This window comes from Lygodium microphyllum, chromosome 28 (genome assembly GCF_053477565.2).
Source record: "Lygodium microphyllum isolate KBCC chromosome 28, Lygodium_microphyllum_v1.1.10, whole genome shotgun sequence".
Classification (NCBI taxonomy): Eukaryota; Viridiplantae; Streptophyta; class Polypodiopsida; order Schizaeales; family Lygodiaceae; genus Lygodium; species Lygodium microphyllum.
In genome coordinates, this window is record NC_141162.1 from 107662850 (window position 1) to 107676824 (window position 13975).

General features: G+C 41.1%; 1 protein-coding gene across 1 annotated transcript in view; it reads left to right on the top strand.

Moving 5' to 3' along the window:
* The window catches only part of NADK1 (NAD kinase 1), a 63413-nt gene extending 49779 nt beyond the window's left edge, over positions 1–13634 (top strand). The window contains exons 8-11 of the mRNA XM_087670894.1: positions 11374–11447; positions 11893–11971; positions 12067–12392; positions 13155–13634. Coding sequence (XP_087527020.1) covers positions 11374–11447; positions 11893–11971; positions 12067–12392; positions 13155–13469 — 794 coding nt within the window. The 3' untranslated portion in view covers positions 13470–13634. The remainder of the gene's footprint in view (positions 1–11373; positions 11448–11892; positions 11972–12066; positions 12393–13154) is intronic.
* Positions 13635–13975: the final 341 nt, after the last annotated feature.

Genomic DNA, 13975 nt, shown 5'->3' on the forward strand with positions numbered 1-13975 from the left:
CCTTGGTGAACTAAAGTATTTTCTTCGGATTGAGGTATTCTCTACGTCTTAAGATATATGGTTGCTATAGAAGCAGTATGCTCATGATATGTTACAGAAGTATGGTATGACTGAATGCAAGCCTATGGAGACACCTCTTGATCAGAATGTCAAGCTATAGATTGATGTTGGGAATGACACAGAGAATGTGACGATGTATCGACAGATGGTGGGCAGCTTGATATACTTGACTATTACCCATCCTGACTTATGTTATGCAGTGGGGCTGATTAGTCAGTTTATGCAGAAGCCTCGCAAACCACATTTAGATGCAGTTAGGAGGATCATGAGATATGTAAAGGGTACTACAGATTATGGGCTGTTTTATGCATATGGAAAATCTCTTGACTTGACAAGGTTTACTGATGCTGATTGGGTTGGTTGTGCCTATGACAAGAGGTCAACCAGTGGTTATGGATTTGGATTGGGCAACAATATGATTAGTTGGTAGAGTAAGAAACGGCCTATTGTTGCATTCTCTAGTACAGAAGCTGAGTAGAGAGGAGCTACCTTAGCGGCTTGCGAAGCAGTTTGGTTGATGAAACTACTGAAAGACTTGGGAATACAGTTGGAAAGCAAAGTGAGATTGCATTGTGATAATCTCAGTAGTGTTATGTTGGCTAGCAATCCTGTCTACCATGCTAGGTCCAAACATATTGAGGTTCACTACCATTTCATTAAAGAAATGGTTCTTACAGGGCAGATTGACTTGATTCATGTAAAGACTGAAGACCAGGTAGCAGATATATTTACCAAGTCTCTTGGTAAAGAAAAGTTCATATACTTCAGACAGCTACTTAGAGTTTATAAGATGGTTTGAGCTTGAGGGGGAGTATTAGAATATCAAGCTTCCGTTACTCTTTAGTCAATCTATCTTAATGTATGTGACCGACATTAGCTGGGTACAGCTGTATATGTGTGTGACATTCAATAAGTCAGTGTAGTCAGTGACTTAACGACAATTAGTCTTGGTTAGTCATACCTATGTATGTAAGTCTCTTTCAGTTTGTATGATGGAAGTATAATGGAAGAAGAACAACGATGAGCTTAGACTCATCTTTCGCTCCACTTTGTCTCTCTTTTTCTCTTCCAACACAAATCTGGAGGAGGATTTGCAATTGTGAGAATGCATAACGGAAATGAAAGCAAACTTGGAGCAAATAGAGAAGAAGACAAAACGAAGTATAGGGGAGAGAAGGAACAAATTGACTGATAGGTGAAAGATACAAGGCTGCAGCGGTCAGCCCCAACATGCAACAATGTGGGGGTGCTTGATGATAGTAGGGAAATGAGAGAGGAATGAGGAAATGAGAGAGGAAATGAAAGCAAACTTGGAGCAAATAGAGAAGAAGACTGAACGAAACATAGGGGAGAGAAGGAACAAATTGACTGATAGGTGAAAGATACAAGGCTGCAGCGGTCAGCCCCAACATGCAACAATGTGGGGGTGCCTGACGATAGTAGGGAAATGAGAGAGGAATGAGGGTTAGCTGATCAGGTGGACGAATGAGTAAAGGGGGCAAGCTATCTATAAATAGGCAATATGAGGCCACAATTGGTATGCAAGTAGCTAGGCCCAAAACATGGGTGTAGTGATGGGAGAGGCACAAAGATCGAGACAATTAGTCGTTATGTGCAGGGAGAGATAGAGAGTGAGATAGAGCAGAGTAGAGAGTAAGCACGTTTTTAGGTACAATGATGAGTGTGTACCTTTAGGTTTTTAGATAGATATATATGTGCAAGTACAAGTGCTAAGGGCGTGTTTACACCCGAGCACATTTAAAGGCATGAGGCCTTTATTCCCAACAACCTCCCACCTAAAGGCAATGTGCCTTAAGAGAAGAAAAGATACAAAACTAAAATACATATATCTATGTAACCAACAACAGATGCCTTCTGCTTTTCAAAGCAGATACACAACTCCTTTGTGTCTTTGAGGTATCTGATAATACCTTTCACTGCATCCCCATGCTTCTTGCCAGGGGTTGCCATGTATGTGCTAACCACTCCCACTGAAAAGATAATGTTAGGACATGTAGCAACCATAGCATACAACAAACTGCCAATAGCTGAAGCATATGGTATCTTGGCCATTTTAGCCTTCTCATCATTAGATGTAGGGCTGTCCTTTGCACTGAGTTTCACATATGGAGGCAATGGAACCCCAATTGTTTTCTTCCCCTTCATATTGAAACACTGCAAAACCTTGGAGATATACTTCTGCTGAGATAGATAGAGTAAGCCTGTCGACCTATCTCTGAGTATTCGCATACCAAGAATGTGATTTGCATCACCAAGATCCTTCATGTCAAAGCTGCCATGAAGACTTTGCTTCAATGAATCCAAGGCATGAGTATCCCTGTCAGCAATTAGCATGTCATCAATCAGGTTGCTATCTGCTGCCTTCTTGGTGTACAAGCAGTGATTCACTTGACTTCTATGAAAGCCTTGGGACTGCATGAATGTATCAAACTTATGATACCATTCTCTTGGTACTTGTTTCTGCCCATACAAACTCCTTTTGAGTTTACATACCATCTTTTCTTTTCCCTTGTTTAACAAACCCTTCAGGTTGCTGCATATATATATCCTCATGCAAATCACCATGTAAAAATGCAGTCTTTACATCCATCTGTATAAGCTCCATATCCTCAACTGTAACCAAGTCCAAAATGGTTCTCAATGTAGTTATCTTGACTACAGGAGAGAAAATGCCATCAAAGTCAATTCCATGCTCTTGCTTGTACCTCTTTGCAACCAATCTTGCTTTGTACTTTGGTGAGGAGCCAGAAGTTACCTTCATCTTGTAAACCCATTTGCATGGAAGTGTTTTCTGCCCCTTAGGCAACTGCACCAAGTCCCAAGTGCCATTTTTCTCAAGAGATTTCATCTTTGACAACATGGCTTTATACCATTTCTTCCTGTCCATTGCTTCCTTGAAGCAAGACGGTTCACCACAGTCTGTCAACATGACATAATTAGCCACATTGTTTGCACCAGGAACAAGTTTGTCAGGTTGTCTAGTAGCGCTAGATGATCTCCTAACCCAGTGGTCATTGTTTGCTGGCTCTTCCTGCAAATTTCCATTTTCAGCATGCTGTCCTAGCATTTCAGCCTGCAAATCAGCATTAACAGCTTGCTGTCCTGGTTGTTTTTGCACATGTAGTGGCTCATTTTCATGGGTAATAGTTGGCTGATCATTTCCAGCATCATTTCCTGCATTTACAAGTTCATTTACAGCAGGTATTTGCTGTTGTACAGCGGGCACATTTTGCTGTCCAAAAGGTATTTCTTCCTGGAATGCAACCCTATGGACCTCCTCAATCTTTTCGGGTTGTTTGTGCATGCGATCTTCCCAGAAGATAACGTCATTGATGCATATTACTTTCCTTTTCTCAGGATCCCACAATTTATACTCCATTTCACCCTCGTCACCATATCCTAGGAAAATGCATTTACAAGACTTTGGCTCAAGTTTGTTGCGTTTTTCTTTATGAATGTGCACAAAAGCCTTACAGCCAAATACTTTTAGATAAGTATATGAAGGTGGCTTGCCCGACCACGCTAACTCCCCTCCCTTCCCAAGACTTGTTTGGTGACCGATTAATTAAGTGAACAGCTGTCATAACAGCTTCTGCCCAAAAACCATGGGGTAATGCAGCATGAGATAGCATCGTACGGACCTTATCCTACATGGCCTGATTCATACACTCTGCAACTCCATTTTGGGGTGAATTATGAGGGGCAGTGAGCTCTCTCTTTATCCCTTTGCTGTCACAAAATGCTTGAAAGGCCTTGGACACTTATTCCCAACCATTATTAGAGCGAAGATACTTAAGTGTCTTATCTGTTTGATTTTCAGCCAATGCCAATAATTTTTTAAATTTGTCAAGCATTTCATCCTTGCCACGAATAGGGTAAACCTATACCTTCCATGTAGTATCATCAACAAAGGTGACAAAATATTTTTTCCCCTAAAGATAATCGTGGCATTTGACATACATCCGAATGTACTAACTCTAGAGGAGAACATTTTAAAGAAATAGACTTTTTATGAGACGTCTGTGCATGTTTGCCATAAATACAATGATCACAGTGCTCAAAATCAGCATAACGAAGACAAGGCTAGTAACCCAAACGAGAAAGCACTTTCATTTCTATTTAACTCATGTGTCCCAACCGGCCATGCCACAAAGAAACACTTGGCTGGTCGGTCACAACAACAACATAGTCACACACACTAGATACATGAAGTGGATACAAAGTATCACTCTTGCAGCCTCAAACAGTCACTCTTGATCCCTTACAAATCTTCCATTTTCCATCATCAAAGGTGGTATGAAAACCATCATCATCTAGCTGCCCTATGCTAATCAAGCTCTTCTTGAGCTGAGGTACATGCCATACATGGTGAAGTGTAAAGACAGAGCCATGCTGAAACTGTAGCTGCACATTGCCAATACCTGCAATCTCACATGTATAGTTGTCCCCAAGATGGACAACACCATGTCGACCCCTTGTATAGGCAGAGAACCACTCATAATGAGGGGTGATATGAAAGGAAGCACCTGAATTGAGAATCCATGTATACATGTCATCATCTGTATGTGCAAGTAAAGCATGTGCACCAAAGTGTGAAGAGACAAAGAGTACGTCATTCCCACTATCACTGTCATGAGTGACTACATTCACCTCTTCAATTTTTACACTGCTCTTCTTAGGCTGACTGTCCTTCTTCTCTTCCTTGCTATCATCTTCTTCTTGCCTTTTCCTTTCTCTTTCTTCCATTTGTAGCAATCACGTTTAAAGTGACCCTTCTTGCCATAATGATGACATTCTATATCTTTGCCATGTGATTTAGTGCATCTCTTGCTATCATATTTGCCCTTTTGCTGTGATTTGCCCCTAGTATGCAAAGCACTGGAAGACTTACTAGATGCATTGTTCTACTGATTCATCTCTTCCATAAGTAGAGCACTCTCTACATCAGCATACAAAAGGATCACATTAGAATTGCTCATAGCAGTCCTGAATGTATCCCAACTCTCTGGTAGAGTGCAAAGCAAGAAAGTAGCCTTAAATTTCTCATCAATCATGAACTTCAAGGCAACCAGCTGGCTGAAAATGGAGTTAAACTCACTCAAGTGAGTAGACATTGCTGTACCCTCTTTCATACGCAAATCCATAAGCTTTTTCAGCCAATACACTTTGCTTGCAGCACTCTTCTGTGCATACAGTTCTTCTAGTCTAGTCCATATAGCATATGCAGAATCCAAACCTTCAATGTTGAACAGCAAGGCATCAGAAATCGATAGCTCTATGGTTGAGCATGCAAGCTCATTCAACTCATCCCAATCGTCATGTTCCATGTCCAGGGGTTTTGCCCCTTTGGCTTTGATCGGCTTTGCCTACTTCTTTTGCAACAGGATATTGTAGCACTGCTTTTGCCAAACTGCAAAGTCATGTGCGCCTTCAAGCTTCTTTATGTGCATCAGATTGCTGCTGTCATTGTTGCCAGCCATGATTTTCAGCCCAAATGTGACAAAAAAAAGCAAATGCAGGCCCAAAACTGTCACCCAAGTGACCAAGGTGCAAACAAGTACCAACCAGTAACAAATAACCACGTAGAAGCACATATTTCAGATATGTAATTAAATTTTCAGAAGCACCAAACCATGGCTACAGCATTATCCAACTGATTACAGCTGTTCCAAGGGCATATGCATCACATTACATGAGAAATCCCAAATTTTAGCTGCAATTTCTGTTGCACATGTACCCATGAGCATAAAATTTGACACGAACGGTCAAAAGCCCCAAAATTTTGTGCTCAAAGCATCCATACATCTGCATTTTCTTTGTTATGCATAGAACATACCAATTTTGCCAAAATAAAGCAATTTCAGCAAAACCCCCAAATTTTACCAAGTGTTGATGTCCAAATTGCGTGGAATTTAACTTGCATGTACATAAACTAACCAAATGCTGCACATATTTTGCCCAAACTGCAAAAGCCCCAAATTGCACGGGGTCCAATGTGCATCAATGTTGAGAAATTGGGTAAATTTCAGCCCAATTTGTGCATGTACATGAAAAGCCCCAAATGTTAGGGACTAAATATCACAAATTTTTGCAATTTTTGAGACAAATTGTCTTGTCTTGCGTCACAATCCCAAATTCGGGAAAAACCCCAAATTTTCGGGCCAAGATTGCACAGATTTTAGTGAAATTGACTCATCCAAGGAAACATCTCACTTGCATTTGAGAATCCCCAAAAAATTTCTGAGGCTTGCACATTCAATGTCTACAATTTCTAGTCCAGAGGCCACTGCAATGTGTGTAAGGAACCAAATTTGGGAAAAGCTCCAAATTTCAAGACACAGATTTGCACTCTGTGCTTGTATGTGTGAACACTTGGTAGGGGGAAAAATAATATGAAGAAAAAAAAAAGAGGTGCGTTGACTTGTTGCCCGTTGTTCGTGCAGCCCGACACCTTGTCCTGTTGCGTGCTCCATTGAAATCGCCCGGTGGTCGCCGTTCGTGAGCCCCGCTGGTCTGAGCCTTGTCTGTTGCAACGCCACGTTGCCACCCCTGCTCCCTGCTTGACTGCTGCCTCGTTACGCGCTAGACCTGCGTGGACTGGTCGTCGACTGCTGCCCCAACGTTGCCCAGTGAGCTGCCCTGTTGCCTGGTCTCCAGCATCCACGACCACCTTTTGCAGTTCACGACTTGTCATTTGTCTTTAGAGATGACGTTTTCTGTCTTGCGCCTGCACTCTGAAACTGTCGCCTGACAGAGACGTGACCTGTTGACGTGCACGAGCTCGGAGGAGTGCGAACGCCTTAACCGCAGCTTTGATACCAGTTTGTAGTGACGGGAGAGACACGAAGATTGAGACAGTCAGTCGTTACGCGCAGGGAGAGACAGAGAGAGTGAGATAGAGCAGAGAGTAGAGAGTGAGCACATTTTTAGGTACAATGACGAGTGTGTACCTTTAGGTTTTTAGATAGATATATATGTGTAAGTACAAGTGCTAAGGGTGTGTTCACACCCGAGCACATTCAAAGGCATGAGGTCTTTATTCCCAACAATGGGCACCTAGGACAGCTTGTTGAAGTGATCAAAATGGTTCACAGTGCCCAAAATGATATGCAATGATGTGCTCTCCATCTAGAGTATCTAAAACCGCAAAATAACAAACAATCACAATGTTAGAGCTCATAATATCCTTGTTTGACTCAAATTGAGGCTCATAGGTAGGAGATGGTTGCACATCTGGAGCATGGCTTGGTGAATTAGATTTAACATTTGCTTACCAAGGATCATGCCTGGCTAGTAAGTAAGGGCAATTCCATCAGAGACTTCACAAAAGCATGAGGTGGTGGAAATCAATGATAATGGAGGGTTGGATTGACAAAATACTCTTTTCAATGCAAAGTATTTCTTTAGCAAATGTGGGCGGATAGCTTCTCCCTTCGTTCAACTCTTTCTCGATGGAATATCTCTAATGGCTTTTGCTTCTTCTACATTAAAAGCATGGAGACATCTTGCCATCGGTTTATCTCTACCTAGTGGCGAGAGAGGTCTTGTTCCTTTTGTTTGAGATTTAGCGCCATGTGGTGGGACCTACTATGGATCGATCTGGTTTTTGGCAAGCCTGAATTTTGAGATCGTGTGTAGCTGCACATAAAGATTTTGTTTCACTTCTTGCACTTTTAGGGTGGTTGGCATAACTAGACCGCCTTGGGGGAGAGAGAGAGAGAGAGAGAGAGAGAGAGAGAGAATGCAATGATGGAAGTGTAGAAGACTGCTGTAATAGAATGCACAACACAAAAAAAGAGAAAACAAAAGAAAACAAGAGAACACTGCAAAGGGAGAGCTCAGAGATATGCTCGGGAAATGAAATCCACATACTAAACACAAGACATTTGCATATAACAATGAGTCATTGGCTGTGTGGGCACTGGCATTGACTCCCTCTCTCCAACAAGACCTACATTGGAATCCCAAGTGATGAATAACGACTTTGGAGGAGGGAGCCATATAAATAGATAGAAAATAATGCAAATAATGTATCGGGTTGGCCAATAACAAATGCTGCCATAAATGCCACAAATCACCACAATAATGACAATAAAAGTGCCTAAAATAAATAGTAATGTCCAGCCCACTATTGCACACGCCGAGACTCATGTGTAAACTAACAAGACTGCTAACACCCTCTCTCAAATAGTGGGTGATCTTATAATACAATGCTACAATAATAAGGACACATCATATTCCATACAACAAGGACCATCAGATAAGACCATGGATACTCGAAGAGTGGGTGATCAAGTCACCACCAAGGTGCCTCTGATAGAACTTTATGGTGATGTCAATTGTACGAGCTTGTGAAAATAGAGAAGAATCATAGAAGTTGTTTGTGTCTGTCAAACAATGCCTCGTAATGGCATACATGACCATCTTGTCAAAAATGCCTCTAAGCACAGGTAACCATGGATTCCTTGATCACCAAAGTGTCCCATCATGTGAGCTTGGACGAGGAGCAAATCTTGCTCTTTGTCAAGGAATAGCCCATCATGAGCTTGAAAGTCAATCTCAACTCTAGGATTTAAAAAGTGCTAGACTTTAGTCGAAATGGCAGGAAAGTTTCTCTCTGAATCTTGGGCACCTGAATACTTATATGGATGAGGCTCACCTACCCCATCTCACCATCCTCTCACACTCCCTCTTTGGCATTGGAGAGTCATGAGGGATGACTGCATCACCTGTACTAGAAAGCAACAGAAGGAAGGCGTGCCAAGCCTTGCCATTGATCTGAAGAAGAAGATCCCTTTCGCATCTTGGCCCTCGCCTTGGTCGGAGATCCGAGTTGGAGTGAGAGGAGGATGACTTGATGGAGGAGTTTGTATCCTGCTTGTTTGTCATCTCCTTCTTCTTTCGTGAAGCCACTAACTCTTTATAATCCTTGTGCAAATGTTCATTCTTACCACAGTGATAGTATTGGCTCTTCGACTTCTTCCTACTCCTCCTCTATGAAGTTGCTATGAAGAAAACCGTGGAGTAGCCACTACGGTTTACATTAAGGAAACATAGAGTCTACGACCACAATAGAAACACAACAATATAAACATAGACATGCAAAACTCAAACCTAAAAGAAAAACTCAAAACTCAAATATAGAAACAAACACAAGCAGAAGGAGAGAGAAAGGACAGAACTCTAAAGTGAATGAAAACTGTAAATGAATGAAGAGTGCCCAAGGGCAAAGCAATAGTGTCAGAAAATGATGTCCACTAGAGATGGATCCCAAGTACTGTAACCACTAGTCGGAGATGAGAGAGAGCTGAATAATGAAGGGCAGCAGGCTGGTCACCAAAACACAGCAGTTGAAGGCTGAAATTTGGTAAACAGAGCAACATACCATTAGAGAAGGCTGAAAATTAATCACCCGAGGCTAAGAACTGTCAAGCGACAATAGGAAAGGTGTTTGCTAATGTAGGCAACTTGTTGGACAGCAAAAACAAACGTACTGCAGTGGTTGCCTAGTGGGGGAGATAGCAACAGCCTATTGCCTAGCACTAGATGCTGAAAACACAGGCTGATTAGGTGCTATGATGACACAATAGATGGAGACCTCCAAACAGCAGGGCGATGGCGGGAAACAAGTCGCTTAGGGCTGGATAGTGATGGGTTGTAGTCGGTGATGGTTGGACATTAGATGATAGGTGACTGATGGCTGAAATTTTGCACGGCAGAGTGATAAACGTGTACAAAAGGATGAAGACTGAGTGGGAGTAGCGTGTCTATTTATAGATATGGATGGACCCTCCCAAATTAGGGTTTCATTGAAACTCTCTTGAATTGCATACCATTTTTGCATTTTTCATTAAATAAGCTTGTTTTGGGGTTGTGTAAGAAACCAACTTGCATGTAATGCATTTCTTAGCTCAACAACTTCAAATGCCTCATTGGAGCCATTATACTGCGATGAAAGTCTCCCATGTAATCACAAAGACAGTTCATGTTCAAGCAACATTGAGGACATATGTGTAAAACTCATTGGCGTCGATGATGTTTGGGCCTATAAAGCATTGGCTACTCCATCAAACTCTAGAGGGAGTTTGTAGACCACAATCCCCACCAGATGAGCCTCTTGAAGGGTAGACTGCATTTGACGAAGTTGATCCTATACTTGTGTAACATGAAGCAAGAATGATTGGATGGTATCCTTAGGCTCAAACTTCATGTGTTGGAGCTGGCCATAGAGAGTCATTGTGTGCATAGTCGATGGAACCGCATACACATAGTTGTGAGGTATGAAAGGTACGATATGGTATGGTACGATAAAATACGGTACTAAATGGTACCTTAAGATTTTATGAGGTACAGTACGATATTAGTACGAAAAAAACTAACTTGATTATTTTGGACTAAAGATAATAGAATAGATATTTCAAGCCTAAATAGCGATGCTATTAGAGTATATAAGATGAGTACTTGAGGGTAACATGCCAAAACCTAATGCTGCTTGCATAACATGCGCTACTGCTACCTACAACTTATAACTACATAGATCGGAGTGGATACATCATACATGCATGATCATACAAATAAGAGAAGTGTGGGCTTGAGAGATGTTAGAATTTGCCAATTCTATGGGCAACGCCCAATGTAATTTGTGTGGTGTGGACCCTTATTAAAGGGTCAATGTAAGGTGTGTACACGTAGTGTCTTAGAAACTTAAAGTAGTGACACTAGGCTCTAGAGTAAAATAAACCTAACTCTAGTTAGTTGGTGGAAGGCTGGTTAGGTTAACCCTTGACCTAAACATAAGTTGTACTTTCACTCTATCTTTCATTCTAACAAGTACACTCTTCTCTTTTTGCTTCAGCTCACTCTCTTGCTGTTTCTATATTCAACATACTAATTGGAAAATAGTATATGCACTTTACAAACTAAGAATGTGGCTCAAGTTAGGCTAACTATATCCATCAACATATCAAATACTGACTAACAGATACACTAATCAATACAGACTATTGTGGATGCTGGGGTCTGATGAGTTCCTTAGTAATAATATAAGTACTATACCTGCAAGTTGATTAAGACAAAGGAGCCCTTGGGATGATCTGAATGAATAACCTCTCAATGCTTGATGCTATGCACCAATGATGACATGCTTCTATCATGAAAATACTGAACATTAGCAAAGACTACAAAGATGAAGTATGGACAGCATATACTCTCTGAAACCATTGAAGACCCACATTTGACCTGCATGTGAAGTTCAACAGTCATGTCTTTGACAGGGTCTAATGTCTGCTGCAGAGGAAGAGGTGCAAGAATTGCACAAAAAGGTTGACCTTGTTATAACTCTCGGTGGAGATGGAACTGTCCTCTGGGTATGTTACTTTTTATTCTGATTATGTTTTCTTCACTAGCATCATTCTTAATATAGCCTAACTGAAGAAGAACAGATTTTCAGAAGAGTACCTGTGGAGTAAAGAAAGCTCTCTTGTGATGATAATCTGCGCAATTAGTCTGCATGGATGCAACAAGTGTGAGTTGTGTTAAACTTTAGATTTTGGATGCTAAGAGTGAAGACTCGCATTATCATAGGCTGAAGACACACCTTGTTTATTGGCCTGTTCAATGTGCATACCAACAGATGCACATAGTTAGTTTTCAGATCTGGTTGCAAAGCTAGCGCCTTTTCAGTTTTGTGGTTTTCCTAAACATGTATTTCAATGTCTGGGTCAAAGATTCATGTAGACATTCTTGTAAATACTCTTTTTAAGCTGTGTTAAGTGTCTTTAATCCACTTTCTTTTATTGGATGCATTGACAGGCTGCTTCTATGTTCAAGGGACCAGTCCCTCCACTAGTTTCATTTGCCATGGGGTCACTGGGTTTCATGACACCATTCCGTATGTGTCTACAAGCCATATATGTAATCACTTGGCAATATTGTCTTAAAGTAATTTTTAACATTTTACATGCCTATGGGCTTCCGTTTTTGCAGAAAGTGATCGTTACAAGGATTGCTTAGAAACGGTAATGCGAGGCCCTCTTCAAATCACTCTTCGCCATCGATTAGAGTGCAGAATTGTTAGAGCTGGAAACTTGGATGAATCAGGGGATGCTCAAAGAAAAGCATCTGAGGAATCACATCTAGTTTTGAATGAAGTATCCATTGATCGAGGCATGTCATCCTTTTTGACATATCTGGAGTGCTACTGTGATGGATCATTTGTCACCTGTGTTCAAGGAGATGGATTAATCTTATCGACAACATCAGGCAGCACAGCATACTCTTTAGCAGCAGGAGGCTCCATGGTTCATCCTCAGGTAAAATATTTGCAGTTGCTATGAGATGAGATAAAAGTTGGGAGTGTGGCTCATTGTCACTCAGTAGTAGTAATTGAAGCAACTTTTTGTGTAGATCCTAATGTATCTCTCTTTGAGTACTGAGATCCTCATATACCCCTTTCTAATGGGAAACCTTTTTTTCCTCAAGAATTTCTAGTGAAAAACTGACTCTTATATTTGTCAGAATTCCCAGAATACCCGAGGTTCTCAAAAGTAACTGAAACATATCTTCGTTATTTCTCCAAAATGCTTCCTTGTACCAGAAAGCACCAAAGTACCCTATTTATCAAAGTTATTTAATTTACCCTGGTGAATTGTTCTTACAGTGGTAAAGGACCCTAGTCTTTTCAAACTCCAGTTATCTGGCTGTACCCCATGTTAATAGTTCTTCATCCTTCCTGGAGAACGTAGTGAAAATTTCCAAGATTCTCCTTGTTCCTCTTGAAAACAAAGGTTTTCATTCTGTGGGCACATACAAAGACTTCTTCTGTTATACTATAAAGGTCTCCAAACACACTAGAGTTTGTCAAAGCACATAAGCTGATAACTGCAACAAAACCACCACACCCGCCCCGCAATCCCTCCCCCCGCCCCCCCAACACATACCCACACACACAAAAAAGAAAAAGAAAAAGAAAGCATCTCATTATTCTTGTTGTGGTTGAGTTCTTGTGATTTCCCAAACATGTGCGTTCAGCAGAACAAGATGCATGTAATGCTTAAACTTTGAGTTTGTGGCAGGTGCCTGCAATTCTTTTTACTCCTATTTGTCCACACTCTCTTTCCTTCCGGCCTCTTATATTGCCAGAATATGTCACAATAAGGGTTCAAGTACCTTTCAATAGTAGAGGACAAGCATGGGCCTCTTTTGATGGGAAAGATCGGCAACAGCTTCAGGCTGGAGATGCACTTTTGTGCAGTATGTCCAAGTATCCTGTCCCAACGTCATGTGAAGAAGAGTCAACACGTGATTTTTTGCGCAGTGTAAGAGAAGGCTTACACTGGAATATGAGAAAGGCACAGTCTATTGATGGCCCAAGGGATGGTCATAACTAGGTGTGCAGGGCTTCAAATCAAGAAGCTTATGTTGCAGTATTATGTATTGTTATCTTTTATAGCTAAAGGCTACTTGTTGCACCGTTTCTCATCTTTGGTTTATACCACAAACATTTTTTGTATTGTTTATAATTGCTGTTGTAGATTGTGGCAGTGTGTTCATGATGCAGTGTGTTCATGACTGAAACAAGGCGCCTGTAGAATAGCTCAAGCCACATTTGTACCTTATAATACAGCTGCAACCATTATTAGACCAACAACGGTACTGATTCAAATGCATGTAATTAAACTTGGTGAGCAGAAAGCAAACCTGAATGACCTGCTGATTGTTAGGATGGCTTGGAACAGATAGAGAGTAATGTTAACAGCACTTAAGCTTGCTTGTTTTCTAGGAAAAGTTTGTGATGTTGAATTGGGACTGACTCATTCATCTAGAATAGATCTTTTTGAAGCATCCATGCTTCCCCAAAAAAACACACAATTTTAAAAAAAAACGTGTGTGGATT